We start from the raw sequence: 22,258 nt of genomic DNA, 5'->3' as shown, positions 1-22,258 counted from the left end.
CCAGCCTTAAAAAAAATTACACTAAATCAAGCCACCAAATTTTTTATTCATGTATTAATGTCGATTAGTACTGCTGCAACTCTTTGTGCGTCATCTCGTACTTGATCCAGTTCGGTAGACAGTTCTGGCGGTGCACGTCCTCGGGCGCAAAGTAGCCAGAGTCCTCTGGCGCGGTGCACTTGTCCGAGTTGGGGATCGACTTGTACGGCGAGTGGTGGTAGCCGATGTCGCGGAACCAGTGGATCTTGCTCTTGTCCTCGAACAGCGCCACCCCCACGGAGTGCACCGGCGCATCTCCCCATCTCTCGTAGTAGAACCCGCCAGCGGCTTCCAGAGCATCGAACCATTTCGAGTACGCTTCTCCCCGGTAGAAGTCCATGTTGGCGATCTCGAAGTTCGACCAGAAATGGCACGTCGAGTACCCATTGGCCAGCTTGGTGTACTCCGGGTTCTGCACCGAGTCGGTCAGCCACCGGAACGCGCCGTTCGGGTGCACGTACTGCGGGTTCTTCTTCACAAAGTCCAGCGTCACCGGCCACAGCGTTTCCACCGTGAGCGGGTCGTCGTACAGCGAGATCGTAAACCCATACGTTTTGTCGTTGTCCTCCATGAATTTGAAGATGTCGTAGTCGATCGAGCAGTAGTAATCTGTGTTGGGCTCGAATCTCCAGTACCACTTGAACTTCTTGAGGCCCTCCAGCCGGTAGAACCAGCCGGAGTTGAAACGGCACATGTTGTGGTAGCTCTCCATGTCTGCGTACTGCACACCATTCTCGATCAGTTTCTGTATACCGGCCCTTTCTTTCTCCGGGTCGATATTGGCCGGTTTGTTCCAGATCTCGGGCGGAATGATCTCAAAATACACCTCGCCCGAGCAGTGTCTGCGAACCGTGTCCTTGAACTCCTGCGTGAACTCTTCGTCGCCAATAAACGTGTACGGGTAGTGGAAGTTGTGGTTCCAGGTGTTTTCGATCTGCCGGATCGTGTGCACAATCGCCTTGAGCTCCTTGTTTCTCACCAGCGTCAGCATCGTCGCGTTCGCCCGCGGATATTCGTCCTTAGTCAGCACCCGCTTCAGCCCCGTCTCGTCATACACCACGTTGTACGTCAGCTTGGCAAACTTCGGCTCCGTCACCTTCTTCGAGTACACCTCCCTGTAGAAGTCCATATTCTCCTCGACAATGTCCTCGCTCGAGCTGTTGTATTTCGACTGGCCAAACTCCAGAACCTGGACTATTTCGTCGAACGTCAGCTTTCCGTCATGGTTTGCATCCACGAGTTGCTCCTGCTGGGCCCCTTTGCCCGTGCCCATCAGCTTCTCGTTGAATTGCAGCCCGTACTTGTTGACCGACGAGGAGTACCGATTCAGCTTGTTGACGCGGTTCACCGTCGGATACAGCTCTCGCTGCGGTTCCAACGAGCGCCTCCGCGACAGCGCAACAGTCGCCGCCACGAAAATCACGGCCGCTATCAAATATCTCGTGGACTTGTGCATGGCCATGGTCTACACGTAGAATATTTTTTTTTTTATTTTTCCCTGCTGATTTCACTCTCTCTCCCATCTCTGCACCATCTTTCTTCCGAAGGCAAATGCCCATCTTCAAGCTATCGGCCACTTTGCAAGGCCACGAGGACGATGTGCGTGCGCTGTGCTCGCCCGACGCGGACACGCTTGTCTCCGGCTCCCGCGACTCCACTGTGCGTGTCTGGCGGCGAATTGACCCCCGTTCGTGGTCAGAGCCCACCATCAACTACAAGTCCGCCAAGTTTGTCAACAGCCTGGCTTGCTACAAACACGCGGGCGAGACCTTCATAGTGAGCGGCGGCAACGATGCGCTCGTCAACCTGACGCTCGTCGACGCCACTTTCGACTGGGTGGACCCGGCCTACATTCTTGTGGGCCACCAGAACAACGTGTGCGCGCTCGCGTGCAAGGACGACCTGATCATGAGTGGCTCGTGGGACAGCACTGCCAAAGTTTGGCGCAAGGACGGCACCGTGGTGTACGAGCTCAAGGGCCACGAGAACTCTGTGTGGGGTGTCCAGATCGTGTCGGCGACGCAGTTTGTCACGTGTGGGGCAGACCGCACGATCCGGGTTTGGAACGGCGCCCGCGAGGTGCGGCAGTGGATTGCGCACACGGACGTCGTGCGCGACGTGCTCTTGTTGCCCGATGGCACCCTCGCATCGTGCTCCAACGACACCACCGTCAAGCTATGGACGCTGGACGGCGAGCTGCTGAAGACGCTTCGCGGCCACCAGAACTTTGTGTATTCACTCGCGGTGCTTCCGACAGGCGAGCTCGTGAGCTCGGGAGAAGACCGCACGGTCAGGGTCTGGGACAAGGCCGGCAAGTGTGTCCAGACCATCACGCTGCCCTGCATCTCTGTGTGGAAGGTGATTGCGCTGGAGAATGGCGACATTGCGGCCGCGTCGAGCGACGCGCAGGTGCGAATTTTCACGAGAGTCGGCAAGCGAGTCGCAGCACGCGAGCTGCTCGACAAGTTCGAGGCAGATCTGCAAAACTCCACCGTCAACGACTCGGTGTACAACGTGAACAAGGACACTCTCCCGGGAAAAGACATTCTGAAACAGCCAGGGACAACCGAGGGAGAGACCAGGACGGTCCGCACAGAGATCGGCACCGCCGAGGTGTACCAATGGAACGAATCCAAGTGGAATAAGGTCGGCGAGATTGTCAATTCTACTTCGACGGACAAGAAGAAAGAGTACAATGGCCAGTTCTACGACTATGTGTTCGACGTTGACATTGCCGACGGCCAGCCACCACTGAAGCTGCCCTACAATACTAACGAGAGCCCGTACGCGGTGGCAGACAAGTTCCTGCTCGACAACAATCTGCCGGCCTCGTACTCGCAGCAGGTGGTAGATTTCATTCTTGCAAACACCGGCGGTGCCAGCTTGGACCAGCAGTCCGGCCCTAGCTCATCGGAGCCGTACCAGGACCCAGCGTATCAGAAACAGGGCATCTTACCGCAGACAGAATACCTGCAGTTTGCGAAACTGGACGAGACGAGGATCCGGACTGGGTTTTCGAAACTTAACGCCAAACAGCCTGTGCAGAACCAGATCGAACCTACGGAGTTTGAGACGTGTATGAACTGCCAGGATTTTAAGCAGTTGGCGACCCTGGCCGGCAAGATGATCTCAAATTGGGATGCCAGCTCAAAGCTTCTCGGATTCGACATTCTGCGGTTCACGATTCTGCACACGCCGCCGTTCGAAACGCTGTTTGAACTGATCAAAATCGGGCTCACGTCGCAGTCGCCCAAAGTGGTCATGATGACGATCCGACTACTGGTCAACATCTTCAGCGCGAAGCAGTGGGGCGAGCGTGTTTTTGCGGACCCAGACCTGATGGATGTGATCTTCTTGGACGACATTTTGGACGCTCTCAAAACAGAGAAGCTGATGAGCATCACCGTCGCGACGTTTGTGCTCAACTACGCCGTGTTTATCCGCAAGCTGCGGGACGAATCGTTGTGCACGAAGCTGGCTGCCGTGATCAACAAGTTTGGCGTCGCTCTTGCCCGCGACGAGGAGTCGGCATACCGGCTGTTGGTGGCCATCGGCACCCTCAAGCCGTTTGGTACCAAGATAGACGCAGCAGTGACCACTGAACTGCAAAAATACAAAAGTCCGCGTTTCGACGCGCTCTGGACAGAAATCAAATAGACGGATTATGACATTTTATTGCTCTATTTGGTAACTCCTTTCTCTGCAAACGCAGAAACAACTTTGTTGTAAACTTCCTCCACAGGCTGATTGCAGTTGACCTTGACCACGCGGCCTTGTTTGTCGAAATAGTCCACCACAGGCATGCTGGTCTCCAAAAACGTCCTGAACCGTTTCTTGATGCTCTCCAGGTTGTCGTCAGCTCTTCCAGACGTCTTTCCTCTCTCGAGCAGTCTGTGCAGCATGACTTCCTCCGGACACTCGAAATACAACGTCAGCTTGCTCTTGACAATCAAATCCTCAAAAGAAACAGCCTGGTCCATTTTTCTGGGGAACCCGTCGATCAAGAACTTAGTTTTCTTGTTTTTGGTGTATTGTTCCACGATCGCGTTCTTCAACAAGTTGATCGTGATCTCCTGCGGCACAATCAGCCCCTCCTTGATGTAGTGCGCAATTAGCGAGCCATACTCGGAGTTCGGCTTGGCCTGTTCGGCCCTCAGCAGGTCGCCAGCCGAAAGATGGACAAAGTCGTAATTTTTCACCAGCTTGGCGCACTGCGTGCCCTTGCCAGAGCCAGGGCCGCCCAGCACAAAGATCACGTCAATGTCGGAGTCTCTGAACAGCGGGCCAGTTGGGTCAATGGATGCCCTAGGCGGCTTGCTCGTCGAGTTGAGGTTGTAGTAGGTGACACCAATGGCCAGCCCTCCAAGCAGCAACAACGGGTAGAAATGCTTGGATTTCTGCTGCTGTGACGAGTAGAAACGCGCCCCTCCTGCCCTCGCAGCTGGCACTGCACGCAGTACTCTGTGGCCCGTGATTATTCCTCTGGAAGGTGCAAACAGTCTCAGCATGACGAGTTCCAACTCTAGTTTTTTTTAATTTTTTTTGTGTTCGCTACGTTATCACAATAATAGTATATACACAGGGCTGTGCAGAGTAACGTCTAATTGCTACAACTCTATAATCACCATCTCATCATCGACATGTCGTTTCTCAGTCTGTTGTAATCGAACAATGCCTCGATCTGTCCCGTACCAGCAACGGCAATGTCCTGGTCGTACAGGTATTTCTGGGCCCATTGCGACACCTTTTTGTGCGACACGTCGTCGATAGACTTGATGATCTCGGCCTCAGATTCCTCAAAGCCGTGCAGGAAGGTGTTAATGGCCAGCTTCTCAGCCTCCTGGGCAGACGACTTGGCAGGAGAAAGCAGCTTCAGCTTCAGGGCAGCCTTACCTTGCTCCAGCTCCGTCTCCGTGAACGTGCCGGCAGAGAATCTGTTCCAGTTCTTGAGCGTGAAGTGCACCACCTCGTCCAAGTATTCAATGTGCTGGGTCTCCAGATAGGCTCCCCATAGGGACACATCCGAGTAGCCAAGCGAGAAGTGGTCGACCTCGTCGGTCATAGGGTTGGCGTTGAAGAACTGGGCCAATTGTGGGCCCTGGAAGCTGGAGTACAGGTCGTTTGCACGGTACAGGCCATTGATTTGGGCTGCAACAAGACCAGCATAGTAGTCTGGAGCCGATGGGGCAGGACCTTGGGCAGAGATGGCAACGTGGGCGGCTGGCAAGGTGTCGTCTCTGAATCTGGCGTCGGATCCCAAGAAGTGGAATGGCTCGAACGCTGGCTTAGATCCCGCAGGAACAGACAGCTCGGAAGCAAGCTTAACCACGTCGTCGTGTTTGACCTCACCAACAGCCACAAGGGCCAGATTCGAGGCCACAAACTGCTTGCCCAGGAACGACTTCAGATCCATGGACTCCAGAGTGGCCAAAGTGTCGGCCTTACCGTAGGTTGGCAAGGCAAGGGAGGTTCCCTGGAATGCGGTGGAAATCATGTGCTCGATGACCATAGGCTTAGGCTTGGTCTCGAAGGCTTCGGCGAAAGCGGAAGCCTCTGCAGCCTTGTCTTTGATGTAGGACTCGTTTTTCAGCAGGGTCTCGAGGTTGCCAACAAGGATCTTGATGGTCTTGAAAGCCTCCTTGTCGTTACCCTTGGCGAAGGAGGTGACGGCCAATCCGGTGACTTCCTTGGCGTTGGAAGAGCTGACCTCAACACCAGACAGCGCGTAGGCTTCCTGGGCAGCCTTGGAAGATGCAACCACAGATCCAGCAAGCGTCGAAACACCAGAATTGAATGGGTTCTCGGATCTGGAACCAGAGTTCAAGTACAGACCAATCGATGAGGTAGACTGCGAGCCTGGCTTGGACACAACAGTGATGCCATTAGGCAGCTTGGTGACCACAGACTTGGCCACCTGTCTTGATGAGGAGAAGAATCTTCTTGACAACATTGGAAAACAAGGAAGGTTGGAAGAGTTGTGGATATTTTTTTTTCGAGCAGAGCGGGCCAATCAAATTTTCATTAATATTAATGGCTGCTGGTGCAGAGATGGCGGACGCTCGCTCATAACTTTTTCAAGCGCGAGAGGAAAAAACTTCACACCATGTCAGAGCTCATCAAAGTCGTCAAGGCGAGCAGACCACTGAAGCGGTTTCCACAGCCCGTGAGCTTGCCCACGGGATTTGTCAACACCCGTATTCTGCGGGACAATTTTAAGAGGCAGATGGCTGCGGAGCACGAGGTGACCAGCAAGGCGCTCAAGTTTATTGCTAGAAACGCGGCGCTGCCTCAGAAAATGAGACTCGAGGCGCAAATCCAGCTGACGGCAATGCCCAACTATACCAGAATGAATCAGGTGCGCGACCGGTGTCTGGAGTCGGGAACGGCAAAGAAAATAATCAAGCCGTTCAGAGTCGGTAGATACCAGTTCAGATTGATGGCCAAGGAGGGCGAGTTCCCAGGCGTCAAGAAAGGTGTCTGGTGATGTACTGTACATAGTTATGAGCGATGAAATTAAGGGGTATTCTTATACACATATATACCCAGTATTTCTGCGAGCGAGATGCGAGAGTCCTAGTCCGGCTAGAACAAGAAAGCCTAACTTAGTTCTCTCTGTACGAAATTTTCTTGGCCAGCTTTCTGAACTTTGCGTCCGCCTCGTCAGCCTCAACGGTTCCTGGGTTGCTCAAAACGAACATTCTTCTGGTTTGCATCGACAGCGGGTCCTGTTGGACGATCTTCAACCGGTATTGAGCAAACGACTGGAAGTGGCCAGCAGGAGCCTTAACGGCGTTGGCGGCCTGCGCTTGGGCTTCCTTCTCCTTCTCGAACAATCTGATAGCTGTGGTGGTGAATCTTCTGACTGACACTCTCAAAGACATGCTGCTTGAGTTTATAGGGACCGGACGCTGACTTTTTATATTAATCAGATTGAGGGGGTTTGGAAAATTCGCACACCCCTCGTTTTATTGTGCACATGCATGATATTGAAAAAATTGGTCACGGATTTTTTCAGTCTCACTATCAGTCTGCTTCGGCTATCGTAAGATTTTAGGCGAGAACAGCAGCGCTCCTGCAATTTGGCAGAAAACACCCCATTTTCCCAGGAGATAAGGTTTCGTGACCATGTGCAAGATGGGGTCATGGTCATGGCCGAGATTTGTCATGATCCGGTCTCCTCAGTCTCCTCATTTTGTTTTTGTTTTGGTGTCTCCTCGCGTTTTTCGGAAGCACAGTGTAGCTATCCCGTATGCCGATAACTCAGACCGACCTGAGCAAAGATTGGCGTCGGTGTGGCTTTTTGCTTGCTCTTATGTGCATGTGCGCGTCTGAAACATAGAGTTGCTGACTTAGCTCAGTTGGGAGAGCGTCAGACTGAAGTTCTGAAGGTCCTGAGTTCGATCCTCAGAGTTAGCATCTTTTGTTTTTGTTTTTTTGCTCTCGTTTTTTTAAGAGCACCTTTTCTAGTTTTTGTTCATGGACGACGAGTTTGACGATTTCGGCGAGTTCGAGGAGTTCGAACAGCCCCCACAGCAGTCGGGCGCAGACACGTTCATTTTCGCTCCGGAAAACGGCTCAGTTGAGGAACTCGGCCATATGATACACAGTCTTCTGGGGTCCGAGCCGTCAAGCGAACCCGCTGGCGACCTAAAGCTGGACCAGCGGTGTCAGGATGTCTACGAGAGACTCACATTACCGCCAATGAACCTCCAGCAGGTGAACTGGAAACGCTCGCTTCTCCGAAGACAGCTTCTGTTGAGTCTAGGTATTCCGATTGATCTGGACGAGGTTCTTCCCTCTGGCTCGAAAACCAGGAAATCGAAGCTCTACGACAGCAATGCATTAGCGGGATTAAAGAACAACGAGCTCTCACAACTGGAAGAGCGGATAGCAAAGCTGGAAATCGATAAAATAGAAAAGGATAAAATACTAGAGTCGAGTGCCGCTGTCCTGGAAAGCGTGCACCAGAAAGTCCAGCCGGAGTCGTTCTACCGTACAGCAGCGCAGCGTGGTGAGCTGGAGAGCAAGGCCAGGGAGCTGGAAAGCGTGCGCGACGAGCTGCTGAAAATAGCGTGCAGTCTGAACCTGCGTTTAGAGGAGCTCAAACAGGACAACGAGATCTATTCAATGTACGTGGAAAATCTTGTTGGGAATACACAGAAGCGCAGACGAGAGGAGAAGAAGGGCGATCGAAAATAAACGGCGCTCTATCTCCAGACACGGCCGCCCTGGCGCAGTCTCCGTCTGTAGAGACCAAGGGCCTTGATTGGAAAAATAAACCGGTAGTTGGGATACTCGATCGCACACGAGTGGTTGAACACCCCTTCCACGCCCTCAATTGCCCAACTGCCGTCAGAAGCCTGTCTTTGCAGCAAAAGCCGGATGCCGCGCTCGATCACCGTCAGATCGGGATACTCTGCCAGCAACAGGCCGATCAAGGCCCAAGAAGTCTGCACCAAATTCGATTCCTTGGTGCTCACATAGGTGTGTGTCTCGCAACTCTTCATTGACTCGCCCCAACCCCCGTCAGGAAGCTGCCTTCTGACGAGAAAATCGCATCCTCTGCGCACAGTGTCGCTGTTGGCATAGCTGTGCCCCGTCTCAGAAAACGCCTCGAGCGCAAACATCCCCGAATACGTATAACAGATGCCCCAGCAGCCGTACCACGAGCCGTCCGGGTTCTGCGCCTCCTCGATGTAGCACAACGCGCGCGAGATGGCCCGCTCCACGTCGGCCGCACGGTAGCTGCTGTGCTTGCGGAAATACACCAGCCCCAATATACTCGAGTCGGTGCACTCGACGTACGGATACTCCACCATGATGTTGCCGAACACCTCTGCTGGATTCAGGAGCTCCATCAGCGGCGTCGCCTTGATCTTCTCGTACGTCGAAAACGAGCCGTAGTACGACATCAGCCGCGAGCTCCAGTCCACGTTCTGCAGCGAGAGCAGCACGTCGATCGTGTTATGTAAGCGCTGAATCAGCTCTGCGTCTGCAGGACGGGCCATCAGCACCGCCTTCATCGCCTCGGCCGAGCAGTCGCTGACCGTGTAGCCCTGGTCCTTTGTCGAGAACGGCCACGCGCCGCGTCTTTTGTCTCTGTACGAGCCGGGCACGCACTCTGTGTCCAGCTGCGACCGGAGCAGAAAGTCGACTGCTCTGTCGTGCGCGGCGGCCACGGCCTCGTGGTTGTGCACCTGCGCCACGTGGAAGCACTGCACCGCAAACGAGCTATCCCAGACCTGCGAGCCGTTCGTGCCCATCATGGTCATTCCAAGGGGGCTCAAAAACAGCTCTTCTTTCAGCCGTTCGGCCACTCTTTCGAACCGTTTGCTACGGCCCTCCTCTATGTACACCACGATACTGTTGAAGGCACCGTTGACGGGAGCAATGGACAAATCGTCCGTGTTTTCGAGCTCCTTCAAAACAAGGCCGTACGCAATGTCGTTGGCCCATTTGGCGAGCCACCGTGGCCGGTACCGGTCGTACTGCACCATCATCCAATTCACCGCGTCCAGCACCTTGGTGTGCGGATAGTACAGGTCTATGCCGCACACTTTGTTGCGACAGGCGGCGAAGTTTATCTCTGCAAACGGCCGCGTGTATATCTCGTCGCGGATCTGCTTCAAAATGGGGTCCAGCTTGCACTGTGCCTTGCAATTGTATAGATACGACACGGGAGCATATATGGCGCGCGTGTGCACCCACCACTTCATGGGGTGGACCGGCAGCCAGTAGGGAAGCGCAAACAGCTCGCTCGGAGCAGGGTTTACGCCCTCCCATTTGTACAGGTTCAGCACAGACAGCCAGATCTTGCCCCAGTGCGGGTTGCCCGTGGCTCCGCCCATGGCCAGCAGCGTTTTTCTGGCCTTGACGCACGTGGGGTGGTCGGCGCCGAGCCCCAGGAGCCGCAGTATCACGTAGTTGATCGTCGTGCCAAAACACGTTGACTTGTCCGTTTCGTGAAGCCCCCACCCGCCGTCGACAGGGTGCGCAGTGTTCACAAGGTACCGCACGAGCTCTGTGGTCACGTGGTCGGGGATCGAAGTGCCCGTGAATTTTGCCGACGCAACGTATCCGATGGTGACAAACATCGGGCCTTTGTACATATTAGGCCACGTGCCGGACTCATGCTGCACACTGGCAAAGTACGCGGCCGCTTTCTCGATCGCGTCGTCTAGCGATGGGTTTCCACTGGCGACAGGCCTGCCAGTCTGCAGAAGGTGCTTCTCAACTGCCGAAGGCTTTTGCGCACCATAATGCCATTTCTGGTTTCCCAGGTCGCTCACTTCGAGCGTCCAGTGGAGCTCCTCCGTCGCACTTGGCTCAATGCCCAGCTGATCCGAGTAGTACATTGAATTTAAATAAACGAGAAATATTTCATTTTTGGGGGCATGCTTATGTAAGGTATAAAAAAAATTTACTCGATTTTCCAGCTACCTGTTTGGCCGCGCACGCCGTCGAAGGTGAGACAGTTGTCGAACGAGACATACTGGTTGGTGAGGATCTTGATGATCTCCTGTGATGCGATGCCGCCCGTCAGTGCGCAGACGTTGTGGAGCGCCGTGCCTTCTGCCCGGAGCAGCTCGTCGAGCACGAGTTCCAGCCCGTCGGGGAACGATTTCAGCGTTTCCCAGCGGCACAGTTCGGAGATTGCCAGAGCGCGCACTTCAGACTGGTCTTTCTGTGCGGCGTGGCGTTTGTGTTCCTTGTAGAACGTGTTGAGTGCCAAAAACCCAAAATAAATGTTGGTGTTTTGTAGCACGGGGTTCGACTCGCTTAGCATATCCGAGCTCCACACCTTTTTGGAGCCTCTGTGCACTTCCAGCACGCTGCAGTTCTTTACGAACAGCTCGATCCCGGACTGGGCGATCTGGTCGGCCGCCCGATTATGCTGGCTCGAAAGTTGCAACGCCAGTTTTGTGAACTCTTCCTTGTCGGTCTCGTGTTTGGCCCTGTAGATGCCCTGCAATTTTAAGTATTCTTCGGTGTTGCTTGCCATGTCGGGCAGCGAGCCGCTGAGCGGCAAGACGCCGTGTTTCTCGTAAAATTGTTTCAGTGCCTCCACCAAAATCCAGAACGAGCTCGCCGTAGACAAGTCCACCTTCTCCTGCATCAATTTTGCCAGTTCTTCGCTCAATTCGCTCGACCGTTTCGTCACCAACGCGGCCTTTTTGATCGCCTCCTCCACGTTTTCCCCGTCGCCAAGCTGTGCAAGCCGCTGTCTCGCCTCCTTCGTGCTGGGTCTTCTCCCGTGCTCCCGCATAAATTTCTGGTACACCTTGATCAGCAGCACGCAGTACGGCACCTGGGCCAATCTGGCCTCGTCCACAGAGTCCACGTACTCCTGCAGTTCGTCCCAGACCGCGTCTATGCGCAGATCGTCGGCCCGGCTGGAATGAGTCTCGACCATCGTTCGCTCCTCGCAGTACAATCTGACCAGGGAATAGAGTCCGATCGAGTGGACATGAAGCAGCGGCACGCTCAGATCCCAAAGCAGGTCAATTAGGCAAACGCACGGGTCCAGCCTGCAGTTGACAACGCAGTCAAATTGGGACCAGAACGAAGGGTCCGTTAGAAGAGACTCAAACGGAGTCTTTTCGTGTAATACCGCACTGTCTGGGTTTAGTTCGCCCAGATGTTTCGCAGCGCACTCGCCACGCAACTTGTCCGTGTCCTCTGCTACCACAAAGAAGTTTGTCGCAAGGTCCTCCTCCGAAACACGTTCTGAGTCCACCAGGACGATCCGGCCCACGCCAGCCAGAACAAGATTCTTCACGGTCTCGCACGCCACAGCATTGGCCTCTATCACGCACACCGCCGAACCGGCCAGCCGTTTCTGTCCCGCAGAGCTCCACAATCGCATCTGGCGGTCATACTTGCTGTTCACCTCGTTGTCGTTCATGAATATTAATTAAATACGAAAAATAAAAATAAATGCACTATCTGCATCTCCTAGACTATTGTACACGTAGGTTTGTCAGGATCGACAATGTGGCCATACTGCTCCTTGAATATCTCTTTCTCGTTCTCGCGCTGCTTCTGTTTCACCTCTTGCGGGAAATAGAGCTTCAGATACGCCATTTGGGCCAGATCGAGGTTGCGCTCGTCGGCATGCAACACCACCTCCTGGCGGCAGAGCGGACACTTGTCCTCCTCCTTGCGCTGCAGCTTCACCAGACATCGCACACAGAAAAGATGTCCACAGTCCAGTCGGATGGGCTTGAAAGCCACAGAGCAGCAGATTGGACAAGTGTAGTCGTCTAGCTGTGGAACAATGTTGAGTAGTCGCTCGCCGATTATCGCACACACATCTTTGCACACCGTGCTATTAAGGATATTGGCCTCAGAAGACTTCTTCAGCAGATCAGGGAACAGTTTCAGGGAGTTGAGCGTCGTTTGCTTGTCGAACTTCTTGAGGATCTTTTGCACAGCCATGCTATTGATCGCCTGGTAGTTGGCAACTTTGATGATCAGCATGTTCATCTCTTTGAACGTGGCAAACGCCCCGAGCGAGTTGCGCTGTCGAAGCCTCTTGAGGATGTTTGTTTCGTTCACACGGTCGATGAAATCGCTCATTCGCTTGCGCGAAACCGCCACATCAACGCGTCCCGAGCATCTCTCTCGGGTGCCAAAGAAAACCTCGCTCTCTATGTACATCTGGAAGATTTCTCGCCAAACATACATGTCATTTTTGCGTCTGTTCGGAGACCCGACCTTGCCTATCACAGCCGCGAGATTCTCAACCGTATCCACAAGTTCGTGTTCCTGCTCGTCTCCAAACCTGTTTAGCTCCTCCAGCTCCTCATACAAAGTCTGGAAAAAGAGGGTATCTTGGTGTAAAGTAACGGTCAAAACGCTTCCGTCTCTCTCTTTTCGCACAACTGAGAAAGAATAGTCCATTTCGTTCAGCTTAGAGATTACTAACTGCTCCATTTCCCGACTAACATCGGTCGTCAGCTGGGGCCGCAATTGATGCTGTATCTGTTCTATCTCATATGTATAGCTCATGTTCTCCCTTTTCAGCCCCACGTTCTCGAGCTCCTCAACCACCCGATTGATCCTCTTCTTTAGCGCCTTGTACTGAATAGCTTTCTCAACCCACTCTGGAGGAACGCCGTCCTCTTGGAGAATCTGGTGTAGCAGCTTAGCAAACTTCATTGTCCGGTCATGCTAAATAGAAGCAAATTTATTATATACATTTTTTTTTAAATTTAATTTCCATTTTTTAATTTATTTTCACAACGTGCATACAAACTTTGGAGCCATTGCTCAGAGTGATTGAGGTTAAAAAAAAAACTTATTTTTTCTTCTTGAAAATGTTGCCGGCAGTGCCTAGCACCTTGCCGCCAACCTTACCCGCAGTACCGATCACCTTTCCAGTGCCGTCTAGTCCTGTATTAAGGATTTTTCCAGCACCCCCCACAGCGGTTCCGGCCACGTTTGGCAGCTGTTTCTCTGCACTCAACAGGGTAATGTAGGATGGTTTGAAGCTAAATGCCACAACCAGCTCGCCCGCAGGCTCTCCATCATCGTCCTTCAAAGGCAACGTCATTTCCTGGACACCTTCGGCAAATGGATTAATCTCGCTCATGTTCAATTTCACCTCACCTAGTTTGTCGTCTTGCTCCAAGCCAAAATCCCAGTCGGACACTTTGAACCTCAGCACGGAATTAACTCTATTATCCACCTCAAAGGATGTCTCCTGATTCCATTCTGGGTCTAATGTCTTTTTAATCGTCTTGGTTTTGAAGATCTCCTCGTCGTTCAGGTAGACCTTTGTAAATGGATCAGATTTTCCGTTCGAGTCCGCAGAAGGCAATCCAGAGCCTCTGATGACGCGCATGGTCATATGTCCCGTGTTTCCAACAGAGTCTTGTGCTGGTAGGTCCTTCATCAAAACAGGAATCCATCTGGTCTGCAGCTTGATGCTGGCTCCGTTCGACAACTTGACAACGCTCGGCTGGTCGTAGGTGCTCTCGATCAGATCCATGGTGGACATAGAAGCCTCTGCAATGGCTTCTTTCTTGATGTTGCTTCTTTTCTTCTCCGCGAGCTTGATGGTGACCTCAGAATATTTGAGTTCTCTCACCAAACCTTCTCCGGTGGCATTAATCTGTTTGTCATGAGAAGAAAGCCTTGGACTAACATATTCGGGATATCCAGATCTATCGAGAAAGATCTGCAAGTAGCCGTCTTTTGGAAATTGTCCTTCTAACAGAGTAAAAACACAGACACCGCAGTTGTAGTTGCGAACTTTGTCCAATGGCAAATCGAGCTTAGGCTTCGCGTCTTCCATCTCTTCCTCCTCCTCCTTCTCCTTTTTCTCCTCTGCGCTCTCCTTGTGGCCCTCACCATCATGTTTGGCTTTCTTCTCCTCCAATGTCTTCTTCTCCAGAATGTCGTCCGGAGTCATCACGGGAAGAGTAGGGAAGAAAGACATGGAGTATGTGACAGTGCCCTTTGCGCCACGCTTAGGATGCACAAGTCGTCCTTCTTGAGGTTCACCATCGGTCTCGATCGGGTCTCCCTTGTGGTCGAACTCAATAAACTCGTTGAGTCTGACCTGGAACGAGCCCAAAGTTCTATCTGGAGTCGATCTTTGGACATCCATGGCTTCAATTGTCACTCTCTGATTAGGAGATGCAATAGGCACGTAGATAGACTGGTTGAAAACAGGGTTGGTGGTGGAATCCTTCGTTAAAGTTCTTCCTTTCTGGACACCGTTAATCATGACTCTGACGTACGGATCAATAACACCAATCTTCTCCAGGTTGATGAGGTTCATGGCCTTGCCAATATTGAAACGAACAACACCGAACGGCTCAGTGTAGCCCATGGCGCCTGGCACTCCAGTCATTGCCACAGAGCTCCAATTACAGGTCAGCTTCACCTCACCAAGACCTTTGGTGAGAGGCAGCCACTCGTTGCCGACATATGTGGAGTCAATCAGGTCTGTGAGTTTCATGGTGGCAGAGCCAACCAGTTTCTTGGAAGAGTCCCGCAGAACAACACGGACTTTACACTTGGACCTGTTGTAGATGATTTGGTTGTGGCTGATGCTCCACGAGGCCTCCTTGCTCTTTTTGACAACGCCTGTGGTGGCCTTGAGCTCACTGTCAACATAAAGCTCGGCAAATACGTTTCCGGGCTTCTTGTCGTCCTTGTTGTAAGATCTGGCGCCCAAGAGCCTGATGACGGCCACACCGGTGTTAAGGTCTGGAGGTGGAGAGTAGGAGCCGTCTGGAAGCTTGGATCCTTGCAAGGTTTTCATCATCTTGAAGTCCAAAGTGACATGTCCAGCTTCTCTGTTGTTTCTCAGAATAGGCAGCGTGACGTCTCTAAGCTCCCCTTTGAGCATGATATCCTCCAAATCGTACAGAACATAGCCCATCATCTTGTCCTTTCTACCGTCGTTTTCGTTCTCGTCGTAGAGCGTGATCGATAGTGGCTCGGACGACGTCTTTAGCATGACATTGACTTTCTCGTTCCACACAGGATCCATCGTGTCTGGAATAGCTTTGGTTTTCGCCAGAACAGCACCTCCTGTGGAGAACGTCAGGTACGGATCGATGGTGTTGTTGAACGTATCTGCAGCCTTGAGACCCTTGGCGTGCTTGACGTTGACCTCCAAAATACCCAGAGCACCGTCGAAACCGTTACCATTGAGTAGCTGTTCCAAGTTGAGCTGGAACGAGAGCGGGTCAAACAGCATTGGGCCGGCAAACTTCTTCACCATCTCGTTGATAAACATGTAAAGGCCCGGGATGTTGAGAAGTTCAAATGGAAAGATGGTGTCTCCGCCAAAAGGCTTGGCCAGGAAGTCGAAGTACGGAGCCTCCAACAGCGACACGTTGACCGTTTGGATGTGCGGGAAACTCTTCATCATTCTCAGTCTGACTCTCACCTTGGCCTGGAACGCAATGTCGGAAACCACAACTGGGAGCGTGAGGCCAAATAGCTTGGCCTTGACAACAATGTTCTGGTTGACGTAGTTCTTCAGCTGTTTCGCAGTGGCGTCCTCAACTGCGTTCGGAGTCATCGAGACCCACCAATCCATCACAGTGATGTCGTCGCCGGTGCGGTCGAGAGTGCGGACCTTGTCAATTCGCGGTGGCTTGGTGCCTAGCGTGAAGGTGTGGATCCAAAGCTGTTTCACGAACGCAGGGATTGGCAGCCCAGCAAGAATCACATTGGCCTGGTCACACACAAGCTGCGCAGCCGTGGGCTCGATGAACCGCCAATAGCGGTCCAAAAACACATTGAGCCAGTCCATCGTCTCGAAATCGTCCTCAATGTGATTCACAGAAAACTCTCTCTGCGCCTCGAGTCTCAGTTTGAGCCTGTACTTTCTTATCGACGCACGGTAGTAGAGCGCCGACGCAAGCATCACAAAGAAGGTCGGGCCCAGCGAAAACCGAAATCGGCCCAGAAGCCACGACAAAAGGCCACCGAGGATCACAATGCCAACGGTATGATACCAGTCGCCGTATGCAATTTCTGGCAAGTACTCGTCCAAAAACGTCGATTTCGTCAACAGATCAACAATCTCCTCCTCGTATGTGAGCGAGTCTTGGTTCTCCCATCCCCCGACCTCTTTCCAGCCAGTAAAGGCGGCGGTGTGAGGAAGACGCTTCTGCTCTTCCTTTTTCTTTCTCTGCTCTAGCAGCCTCTTGTCGGTCCTGCTCACAGGACCGTTGAGATCCAGCTCGTGGAGATGTGTCTTTTCAGATTCAATTGTCTCCGTGGACATGGAAACAGATACGGTGGAAGCAAGTGAAACGACTTTATTTACTTCACCCCTACAGAAATTTCCTAGAGTTGCTGGTGTACGGATGTGGGCAAGAAAAACTTGCGCTACACCAACTCGCCGTACCGGTTGAGACGGCGTTCGAGCAGCTTCACACGGTCGCCGACGCTTACCATGTAGCCGTGTTCGACCTGCACCGCGTTGACGCCGAAATAGGTCAGATTAGGCTCGCCCACATCGACGCGGCGGAACGACGCCAGCGTGCGCGAGACCGGCTGTTTGGCACGCTGCTTGCCTGTGTCGAAGTCGATGTTTGGGATCGAGCAGCGCGGGCATTTGGATGCAACCAGCCACTCCTTGCCACTGATCGTAAAGCGGTACCAGTCGTCCGTGTCGTACGGTTTTTTCGGCCCGTCGATGACAATATTGGGACGGAAATTGGTCGAGGTGGTGTGCACTTCTGGCCCATGTTCTTTGGCGAGACGAGCGTTGAGGTCTTTGATGTCCGCGTCGGAAATGAGCAAGATCGGGAAGTAGTCCTGGAACTTTGTGACGCGGTACTTTTGGTGCGAGCCGGGCGTGTAGTTGGGCAGTGCGGTGAGGTGTTTCGGCGAGTTGGTGACGACCAGTTTCCCAAACGGAGCGTACAGCAGCTTGTAGTGTTCTGGCAGCCCAACGGCGGCAAGAAACGGCTGGATGTCGAGCTTTTCGAGTGTCACCACCTCGAAGTCGACTTTCCACAGCTCTGCCTGCTGGGGGCTCCCCGACATCTTCTCCAGGTAGTCATTGGAGACGGTTTTGGGCACGCTGAAGTAGTCCTTGTTTTTATAGCCAACGACGAAATGGTCGTCTTCCAGACGAAGCTCGACCTTGCTCAGCGATGCGTACTGTCTCAGCGATACCATGACCCATTTTTGCTGCACATTATCGAATTTGCCTAGCATGTACATTCTGTCGCAGTCAAGCCCGTGTTCGGTGACTTTCCATGTCTGGACACTCAGCGCGGGGAAAGATTTGATTGGATGCACGCGGATCTCCTTGACAAACGTCTCGGGCTTGTCCAGAAACGGGATCCACGAATTGACTTTGTAGGTGGTGTTGATGAGGTATCTCACGGGGGCGAGGTTGAGGCCGAGTCCGTGCTGGTGTTTAGTCTCGTGGAGCGAAAGCGCCTTCAGGAGCCACGTGAGAGTGTTCAGCGCTGCCACGGCACAAACGAAATAGAGGGGAATTGCATAGAGGAAAAACATATCACCGAGGCCCAAACATTAAATAATGGAGTGTTTTTTAATTAATTAATTATCCGATAAGATAAATTTCCCCAGCCACACCCGCTCAGCCCAGCCACCAACAGAGATAACAAATTGACAGGCGCCCCAACAGAACCTGCAATTCTTTCTTTGCTCCATGAACTCGTCCGACAACTCCAACGATTGCCAGGGCGACAAGGACCACACGTCTGTTTCCGAGCCCATTTCACAGATGCTGAGAGAGCCCGTGCCGCTGGACGTCCCGCAGCCGTCCACCCCTCCCACACATGGCCCTGTGCCGTGCTCTGCCAGCTCTGCGGGCTCGTCGGAAATAACCGCACTGTCACTCTCGTCACCGCCGCTGACGCCTCCGCCACGAGTGATGCGCCGTCTGACGCCGCTGGGCAAGTTCAGTCCGCGCAAGCGAGCGAACTCCATAGACGACGACCTCGAGACTCACGCCAGCCGCAGACTCCTGCTGCTGGACCAGCGCACCTCACGCAGTGCCGCGCACACAGAATCCGTGTGCAAGAAGCTGAGCAGTCTACAGCAGCAGAAACTGAGAAAAAAAGAGCTGCTTCTGGAAAAGCTGAGCAAAGCCGTCAAAAACAGACAGGAGTACGTGAACCGCAAACGGCTCATAGCATCGAGCACGGTGCGCCACATCTGCTCGTCGGGCAGCAGCGACGACGCCCGGAGCTTGGAGATGTGCGTATCGCACGAGCAGGGCGCGTGCGCGTACAGCTTTGCAGGCTTGTTCAAGATTGTGGCTGGGCTCTCGGTCTGGGAAAATCTACGACGGGTGCCGATCTTTGTCAATTTCGAGGACGCCGTCGGCAAGATAGACATCGGCAACACGTACAGGTTCATCAACAGCCGCGAGATCACCCGACTGACGTCGTCGCTGTTTGCGGAAATCGACGTTTCGAACGGACTAGTGGATGCCTTTCTTTTGGCACGGTGTTTCCTGTTTGGCTTTGCTATTCTGGTCGAAAAGGACAAGCACGAGCGCTACAACCGCGTGCCGATGTACGCGGTTCGGCTGAACGCCACACAGCCGTTTTTCGACCGTCTGGCCAAGGACTTCCCGAACCTGAAGCAGCACCACCTGGACGAGAGCTACTACGGGTTTCTTGTGGCGGAGCTGCACACCGCCACGTTCCATGTATGGAAGCTGTTCCAGCGGCTGGTGCAGCTGAACGGGTCCGAGTTCGAGAAGTACGCGTTTAAAGACGCGCTCATGGCCACCTACTACCCGGTCTTCCAGGTGTTCAAGTTCAACCACTGGTTCCGCAGTCTCGCGTTACTGTCGGAGAGCAACGACGGGCTGAGCAAGCATCTCGGCTTTTTGCGCACGATGCGCTCGCTCACGGCCGACAACGACGTGCTGCTCAATGAGTACAAGTACATGATCCGCAAGGGCGAGTCGTTCATCAAGGCCAACAAGGAGCGGTTTTCGCGGCTCAAGGGCGACAGCCGCGCCGCAGACCTGGACGCGATTGAAGCAATGGAGCAGGAATTTGTGGCGCGGCACAAGGCAGCCGTGCTTTCTGGCTCGTCGCTCACAGACGACAACCCGCTGATCTCTGTGTCTTCGCGAAGCCGGTCGACGCTGCGCAGCGCTGCGCAGCGGCCTGCGTCGCTGGTTCCGCCCACGTTCACCGTCGATAACTGGCGCAAGTACTTGTTCAAAGTGCTGCTCGAGTACCGGTCGCGGGGCGCGCAACTGCGAATGCGGACGGGCAAGTCGCCGCGGGGCGCGGCCCAGCTGCCTGCTGCTGAGTGCGACATGCTGGCTGAGTACGTCGACCAGCTCCAGCCCGACATCGAGGCGATCCGCGAGTGGCTGGGGCTCAAGACGTACAACGAGGGCTGTATCGAGGCGATCGAAAGGCTGTCGTACCTGGACTCTGTCGAGGCCATGATGGTGGACGTAGCACAGATGGTGGAGCGGTGTTTGTACGCGATGTTCCTCGTGGCGGAGGACTCGAAACGGACGGTGAACCTGGTTTTCGCGCAGTGTGCCAATCACCGCAGAGAAAACTCGACCGCCATATCCTTCCTGTCCGACTCGGTGCTTGTGCTCAGCAAGCTCCGCAGTGGGAAGCTGCAGCTGGCGGAATATTTTCAAATGAGTCTGGGCGTGCTGCTTTGGGAGACACCGGAGTTTCTGCGGTGCGAGGCCGAGTCGTTGCTGGCGCAGACGGCCCAGGTCGACAAGGCGTTCATCCAGCGGTTTGTGGAGTTCATCAAGGACTGCATGGTGTTTGGGATGAATGGCTGTGTGAAGAGCTGTCTACGGTTCATTGGCAGCAACATCGTGGAGTTTGAGCGCGACGTGTTCGAGTGCAACTACCCCTCGTCCAAAGTGTCGCTCAACTTGCGCTTCCCCAATTTGTACAAGCAGATGCAGCTGCACAAGGATCAGGAGCCGGCGTGCGGCGAGCAGACACAGGAGCGGGCGACGCTCGCGTTCTACAACCGGGTGTTTGCGGCGTTTGTGTGCAGCAGCAGCACCGGCAAGCTCTACGAGATGCCCGAGTTTCTGGAGAGCTTTTCGATCCAGCTGATGGAGCTGAGCAACCAGGTGCGTACTCTGGTGACGCTCCAGTCGGTGACGGTGATTGTGATGAGCTCTTTGGCCAGTCGTGCCGAGCCCGGGCAGCAGCTGGTGGATTTTGGCAAGCTGCTGGTGGAGCTGGATGGGTTTTTGCTCAACTACTTCGAGCACACCGAGTCCAACCGGTTCGGCAACTTCTTCAAGGAGGAGGTGTACAAGATCCTGTGCACAAACGTGTCTGAGCGACTGCGCGGCCGAGGCTACAACGAAGAGGCCATTCGGGCCGTTGTGGACATGAACCTGGACTTCAAACACGTGTGTGGGCTCATAGCGCAGACAGAGAGGGCTAGCATTGGCAGCACCAAAGTGAGCTCACTGAAAACGATATACTGCAACGCCATCTATGACATCATAGTTCTGCACGGCCGTGTTTTTTCAGCAAATACGTCAACGAGCGAGCCGGTGCGGCGCAATTCAGCCGAGGTGGAAAAAATATTTCACTCCGAGATGCATAGGGCATACAGCAAGTTCTACGCGGCCGACCTTGTGCGCGACAAAATCGACAAGATCGTGCGCGACTACTACGCCGTCTTCAACGCGTGCGTCGAGGTGCACTTGCAAAACATGTACCTTGTATTGCGCGAGTTTGAGGAGATCTGCGCCTTTGAGCGCACACAGTGACGGAGGAACACGGTTGCATCCACCCCAGACGTGCGCGAATTCTACGCATATGCAGACTGTAGCAATCCTGACCATCGAGAATAGGACGATAATAGTATTACAATAGTGCTCGCAAAAAGAGACGGAATTTCGGTCCGCTCCACGTTTGGCGAGGTGTACGCAGAATCATAAGAGTATATCGTGTCATCCTGTCATCCTTCTACCTTGTAGTCTACCACCCCTCTCAGGATCTTGATTACCCCGTACGCCTCGTGGACCATCTCGTCGGGGCTGATGGCGTTGTTCTTGGACCGGTTTTTGCGCTCGCTCCCGGGCACGGGCCATCTGCAACGAATCATGAGCCGTGAGCACTCCGAGCACGTTGGCCTCGTTTCGCAGCATTTTTTCTTGCGCTGTCGACACGTCAAACATCCTCTTCGCGATCGCTTTGTCTTTTCTGGCGAGCCAGACCCGGACCACGGCGAGTATTCCGTCGCGCTCTCAGCAACAGGCCGTACCAAACCGTTCGAGCTTTCAACGGCAGCCTGGCTCACCATCTTGTACATCCTTGATTCCATGTCGTAGCACAATACCTGGGGCTCCTCATGGCCGAGTTTGTGGGACGGGTGGCCCAGACTGGCGCTGCGTCGTATATTTATCTGCATACAAGACGGCTTGTGTGCTTTGTGCGAGTTCTGGTGGTATGTTGGGCTGGCCGGCGCGTGCCTGAGACGCTGCTCCTGCTGCGGATTGGCGTAGTTGTAGTTCTGGTACGGCGAGGGCGCGTACAGGGCCAAGTCTGACAGCATAGGGTTCAAACTGGGCATGGTCAGTGGCTCGTGCGGCTCGTGCGAGTGTTTGGATGCTAAGAGCAATCTGCCGGCATTTGCTGGGGGCGCTCTGGTATCAGCCTGGTTCGAGGAGTCCATGTACCGGTGAAATTGAATTTGGGCCAGAAAGCCGGGTTTATATATGCTAGGGGAGGCCTGGCTGGGGTGT

The 22,258-nt window shown here is 53.8% G+C and overlaps 14 protein-coding genes and 1 non-coding gene across 15 annotated transcripts; 5 read left to right on the top strand and 10 right to left on the bottom strand.

The window, feature by feature from the left end:
• Positions 1-34: 34 nt before the first annotated feature.
• OGAPODRAFT_82626 (uncharacterized protein) lies at positions 35-1,493 on the bottom strand. Its single transcript, XM_018356628.1, has one exon. The coding sequence runs from the start codon at positions 1,310-1,312 to the stop codon at positions 65-67; it is 1,248 nt and encodes a 415-aa protein (XP_018210711.1). The 5' UTR covers positions 1,313-1,493; the 3' UTR covers positions 35-64.
• Positions 1,494-1,590: 97 nt separating this feature from the next.
• Positions 1,591-4,583, top strand: OGAPODRAFT_76681 (uncharacterized protein; the record flags this gene model as incomplete). Its single annotated transcript, XM_018356208.1, has 2 exons — positions 1,591-3,578; positions 3,623-4,583. 2 exons carry the CDS (start codon positions 1,591-1,593, stop codon positions 3,639-3,641), a joined length of 2,007 nt encoding a protein of 668 aa, XP_018210710.1. The 3' UTR covers positions 3,642-4,583.
• Positions 3,698-4,595, bottom strand: OGAPODRAFT_16560 (uncharacterized protein). Its single transcript, XM_018354515.1, has one exon. The coding sequence runs from the start codon at positions 4,545-4,547 to the stop codon at positions 3,720-3,722; it is 828 nt and encodes a 275-aa protein (XP_018210709.1). The 5' UTR covers positions 4,548-4,595; the 3' UTR covers positions 3,698-3,719.
• Positions 4,596-4,618: 23 nt separating this feature from the next.
• OGAPODRAFT_94211 (uncharacterized protein) lies at positions 4,619-5,989 on the bottom strand (the record flags this gene model as incomplete). The annotated part of the gene is made up of 1 exon (XM_018357498.1): positions 4,619-5,989. The coding sequence occupies one exon, from the start codon at positions 5,987-5,989 to the stop codon at positions 4,661-4,663; it is 1,329 nt and encodes a 442-aa protein (XP_018210708.1). The 3' UTR covers positions 4,619-4,660.
• Positions 5,990-6,142: 153 nt separating this feature from the next.
• On the top strand, positions 6,143-6,523 carry OGAPODRAFT_24366 (uncharacterized protein; the record flags this gene model as incomplete). Its single annotated transcript, XM_018355270.1, has 1 exon — positions 6,143-6,523. One exon carries the CDS (start codon positions 6,143-6,145, stop codon positions 6,521-6,523), a length of 381 nt encoding a protein of 126 aa, XP_018210707.1.
• A 118-nt stretch (positions 6,524-6,641) lies between these two features.
• OGAPODRAFT_8566 (uncharacterized protein) lies at positions 6,642-6,920 on the bottom strand (the record flags this gene model as incomplete). Its single annotated transcript, XM_018356809.1, has 2 exons — positions 6,642-6,800; positions 6,828-6,920. The coding sequence occupies 2 exons, from the start codon at positions 6,918-6,920 to the stop codon at positions 6,642-6,644; spliced, it is 252 nt and encodes an 83-aa protein (XP_018210706.1).
• Positions 6,921-7,382: 462 nt separating this feature from the next.
• On the top strand, positions 7,383-7,455 carry OGAPODRAFT_t48. The gene has a single exon. It is a non-coding gene; the product is annotated as a tRNA-Phe (tRNA).
• A 40-nt stretch (positions 7,456-7,495) lies between these two features.
• On the bottom strand, positions 7,496-10,409 carry OGAPODRAFT_16559 (uncharacterized protein). Its single transcript, XM_018354514.1, has one exon. The coding sequence runs from the start codon at positions 10,392-10,394 to the stop codon at positions 8,247-8,249; it is 2,148 nt and encodes a 715-aa protein (XP_018210704.1). The 5' UTR covers positions 10,395-10,409; the 3' UTR covers positions 7,496-8,246.
• OGAPODRAFT_76678 (uncharacterized protein) lies at positions 7,496-10,409 on the top strand. The gene has a single exon (XM_018356207.1). The coding sequence runs from the start codon at positions 7,516-7,518 to the stop codon at positions 8,236-8,238; it is 723 nt and encodes a 240-aa protein (XP_018210705.1). The 5' UTR covers positions 7,496-7,515; the 3' UTR covers positions 8,239-10,409.
• Positions 10,410-10,430: 21 nt separating this feature from the next.
• On the bottom strand, positions 10,431-11,944 carry OGAPODRAFT_94208 (uncharacterized protein; the record flags this gene model as incomplete). The annotated part of the gene is made up of 1 exon (XM_018357497.1): positions 10,431-11,944. The coding sequence occupies one exon, from the start codon at positions 11,942-11,944 to the stop codon at positions 10,460-10,462; it is 1,485 nt and encodes a 494-aa protein (XP_018210703.1). The 3' UTR covers positions 10,431-10,459.
• On the bottom strand, positions 11,937-13,217 carry OGAPODRAFT_16558 (uncharacterized protein). The gene has a single exon (XM_018354513.1). The coding sequence runs from the start codon at positions 13,198-13,200 to the stop codon at positions 11,995-11,997; it is 1,206 nt and encodes a 401-aa protein (XP_018210702.1). The 5' UTR covers positions 13,201-13,217; the 3' UTR covers positions 11,937-11,994.
• A 42-nt stretch (positions 13,218-13,259) lies between these two features.
• On the bottom strand, positions 13,260-18,031 carry OGAPODRAFT_16557 (uncharacterized protein). The gene has a single exon (XM_018354512.1). The coding sequence runs from the start codon at positions 16,790-16,792 to the stop codon at positions 13,340-13,342; it is 3,453 nt and encodes a 1,150-aa protein (XP_018210701.1). The 5' UTR covers positions 16,793-18,031; the 3' UTR covers positions 13,260-13,339.
• Positions 16,897-18,039, bottom strand: OGAPODRAFT_8560 (uncharacterized protein; the record flags this gene model as incomplete). The annotated part of the gene is made up of 1 exon (XM_018356808.1): positions 16,897-18,039. The coding sequence occupies one exon, from the start codon at positions 18,037-18,039 to the stop codon at positions 16,897-16,899; it is 1,143 nt and encodes a 380-aa protein (XP_018210700.1).
• Positions 18,040-18,412: 373 nt separating this feature from the next.
• Positions 18,413-22,183, top strand: OGAPODRAFT_16556 (uncharacterized protein). The gene has a single exon (XM_018354511.1). It carries the CDS (start codon positions 18,746-18,748, stop codon positions 21,278-21,280), a length of 2,535 nt encoding a protein of 844 aa, XP_018210699.1. The 5' UTR covers positions 18,413-18,745; the 3' UTR covers positions 21,281-22,183.
• Positions 18,413-22,188, bottom strand: OGAPODRAFT_94203 (uncharacterized protein; the record flags this gene model as incomplete). Its single annotated transcript, XM_018357496.1, has 1 exon — positions 18,413-22,188. The coding sequence occupies one exon, from the start codon at positions 22,186-22,188 to the stop codon at positions 21,472-21,474; it is 717 nt and encodes a 238-aa protein (XP_018210698.1). The 3' UTR covers positions 18,413-21,471.
• Positions 22,189-22,258: the final 70 nt, after the last annotated feature.

This window comes from Ogataea polymorpha (assembly GCF_001664045.1).
Source record: "Ogataea polymorpha strain NCYC 495 leu1.1 chromosome Unknown OGAPOscaffold_4, whole genome shotgun sequence".
NCBI lineage: Eukaryota > Fungi > Ascomycota > Pichiomycetes > Pichiales > Pichiaceae > Ogataea > Ogataea polymorpha.
This window is presented reverse-complemented; position numbering and strand designations above follow the sequence as displayed.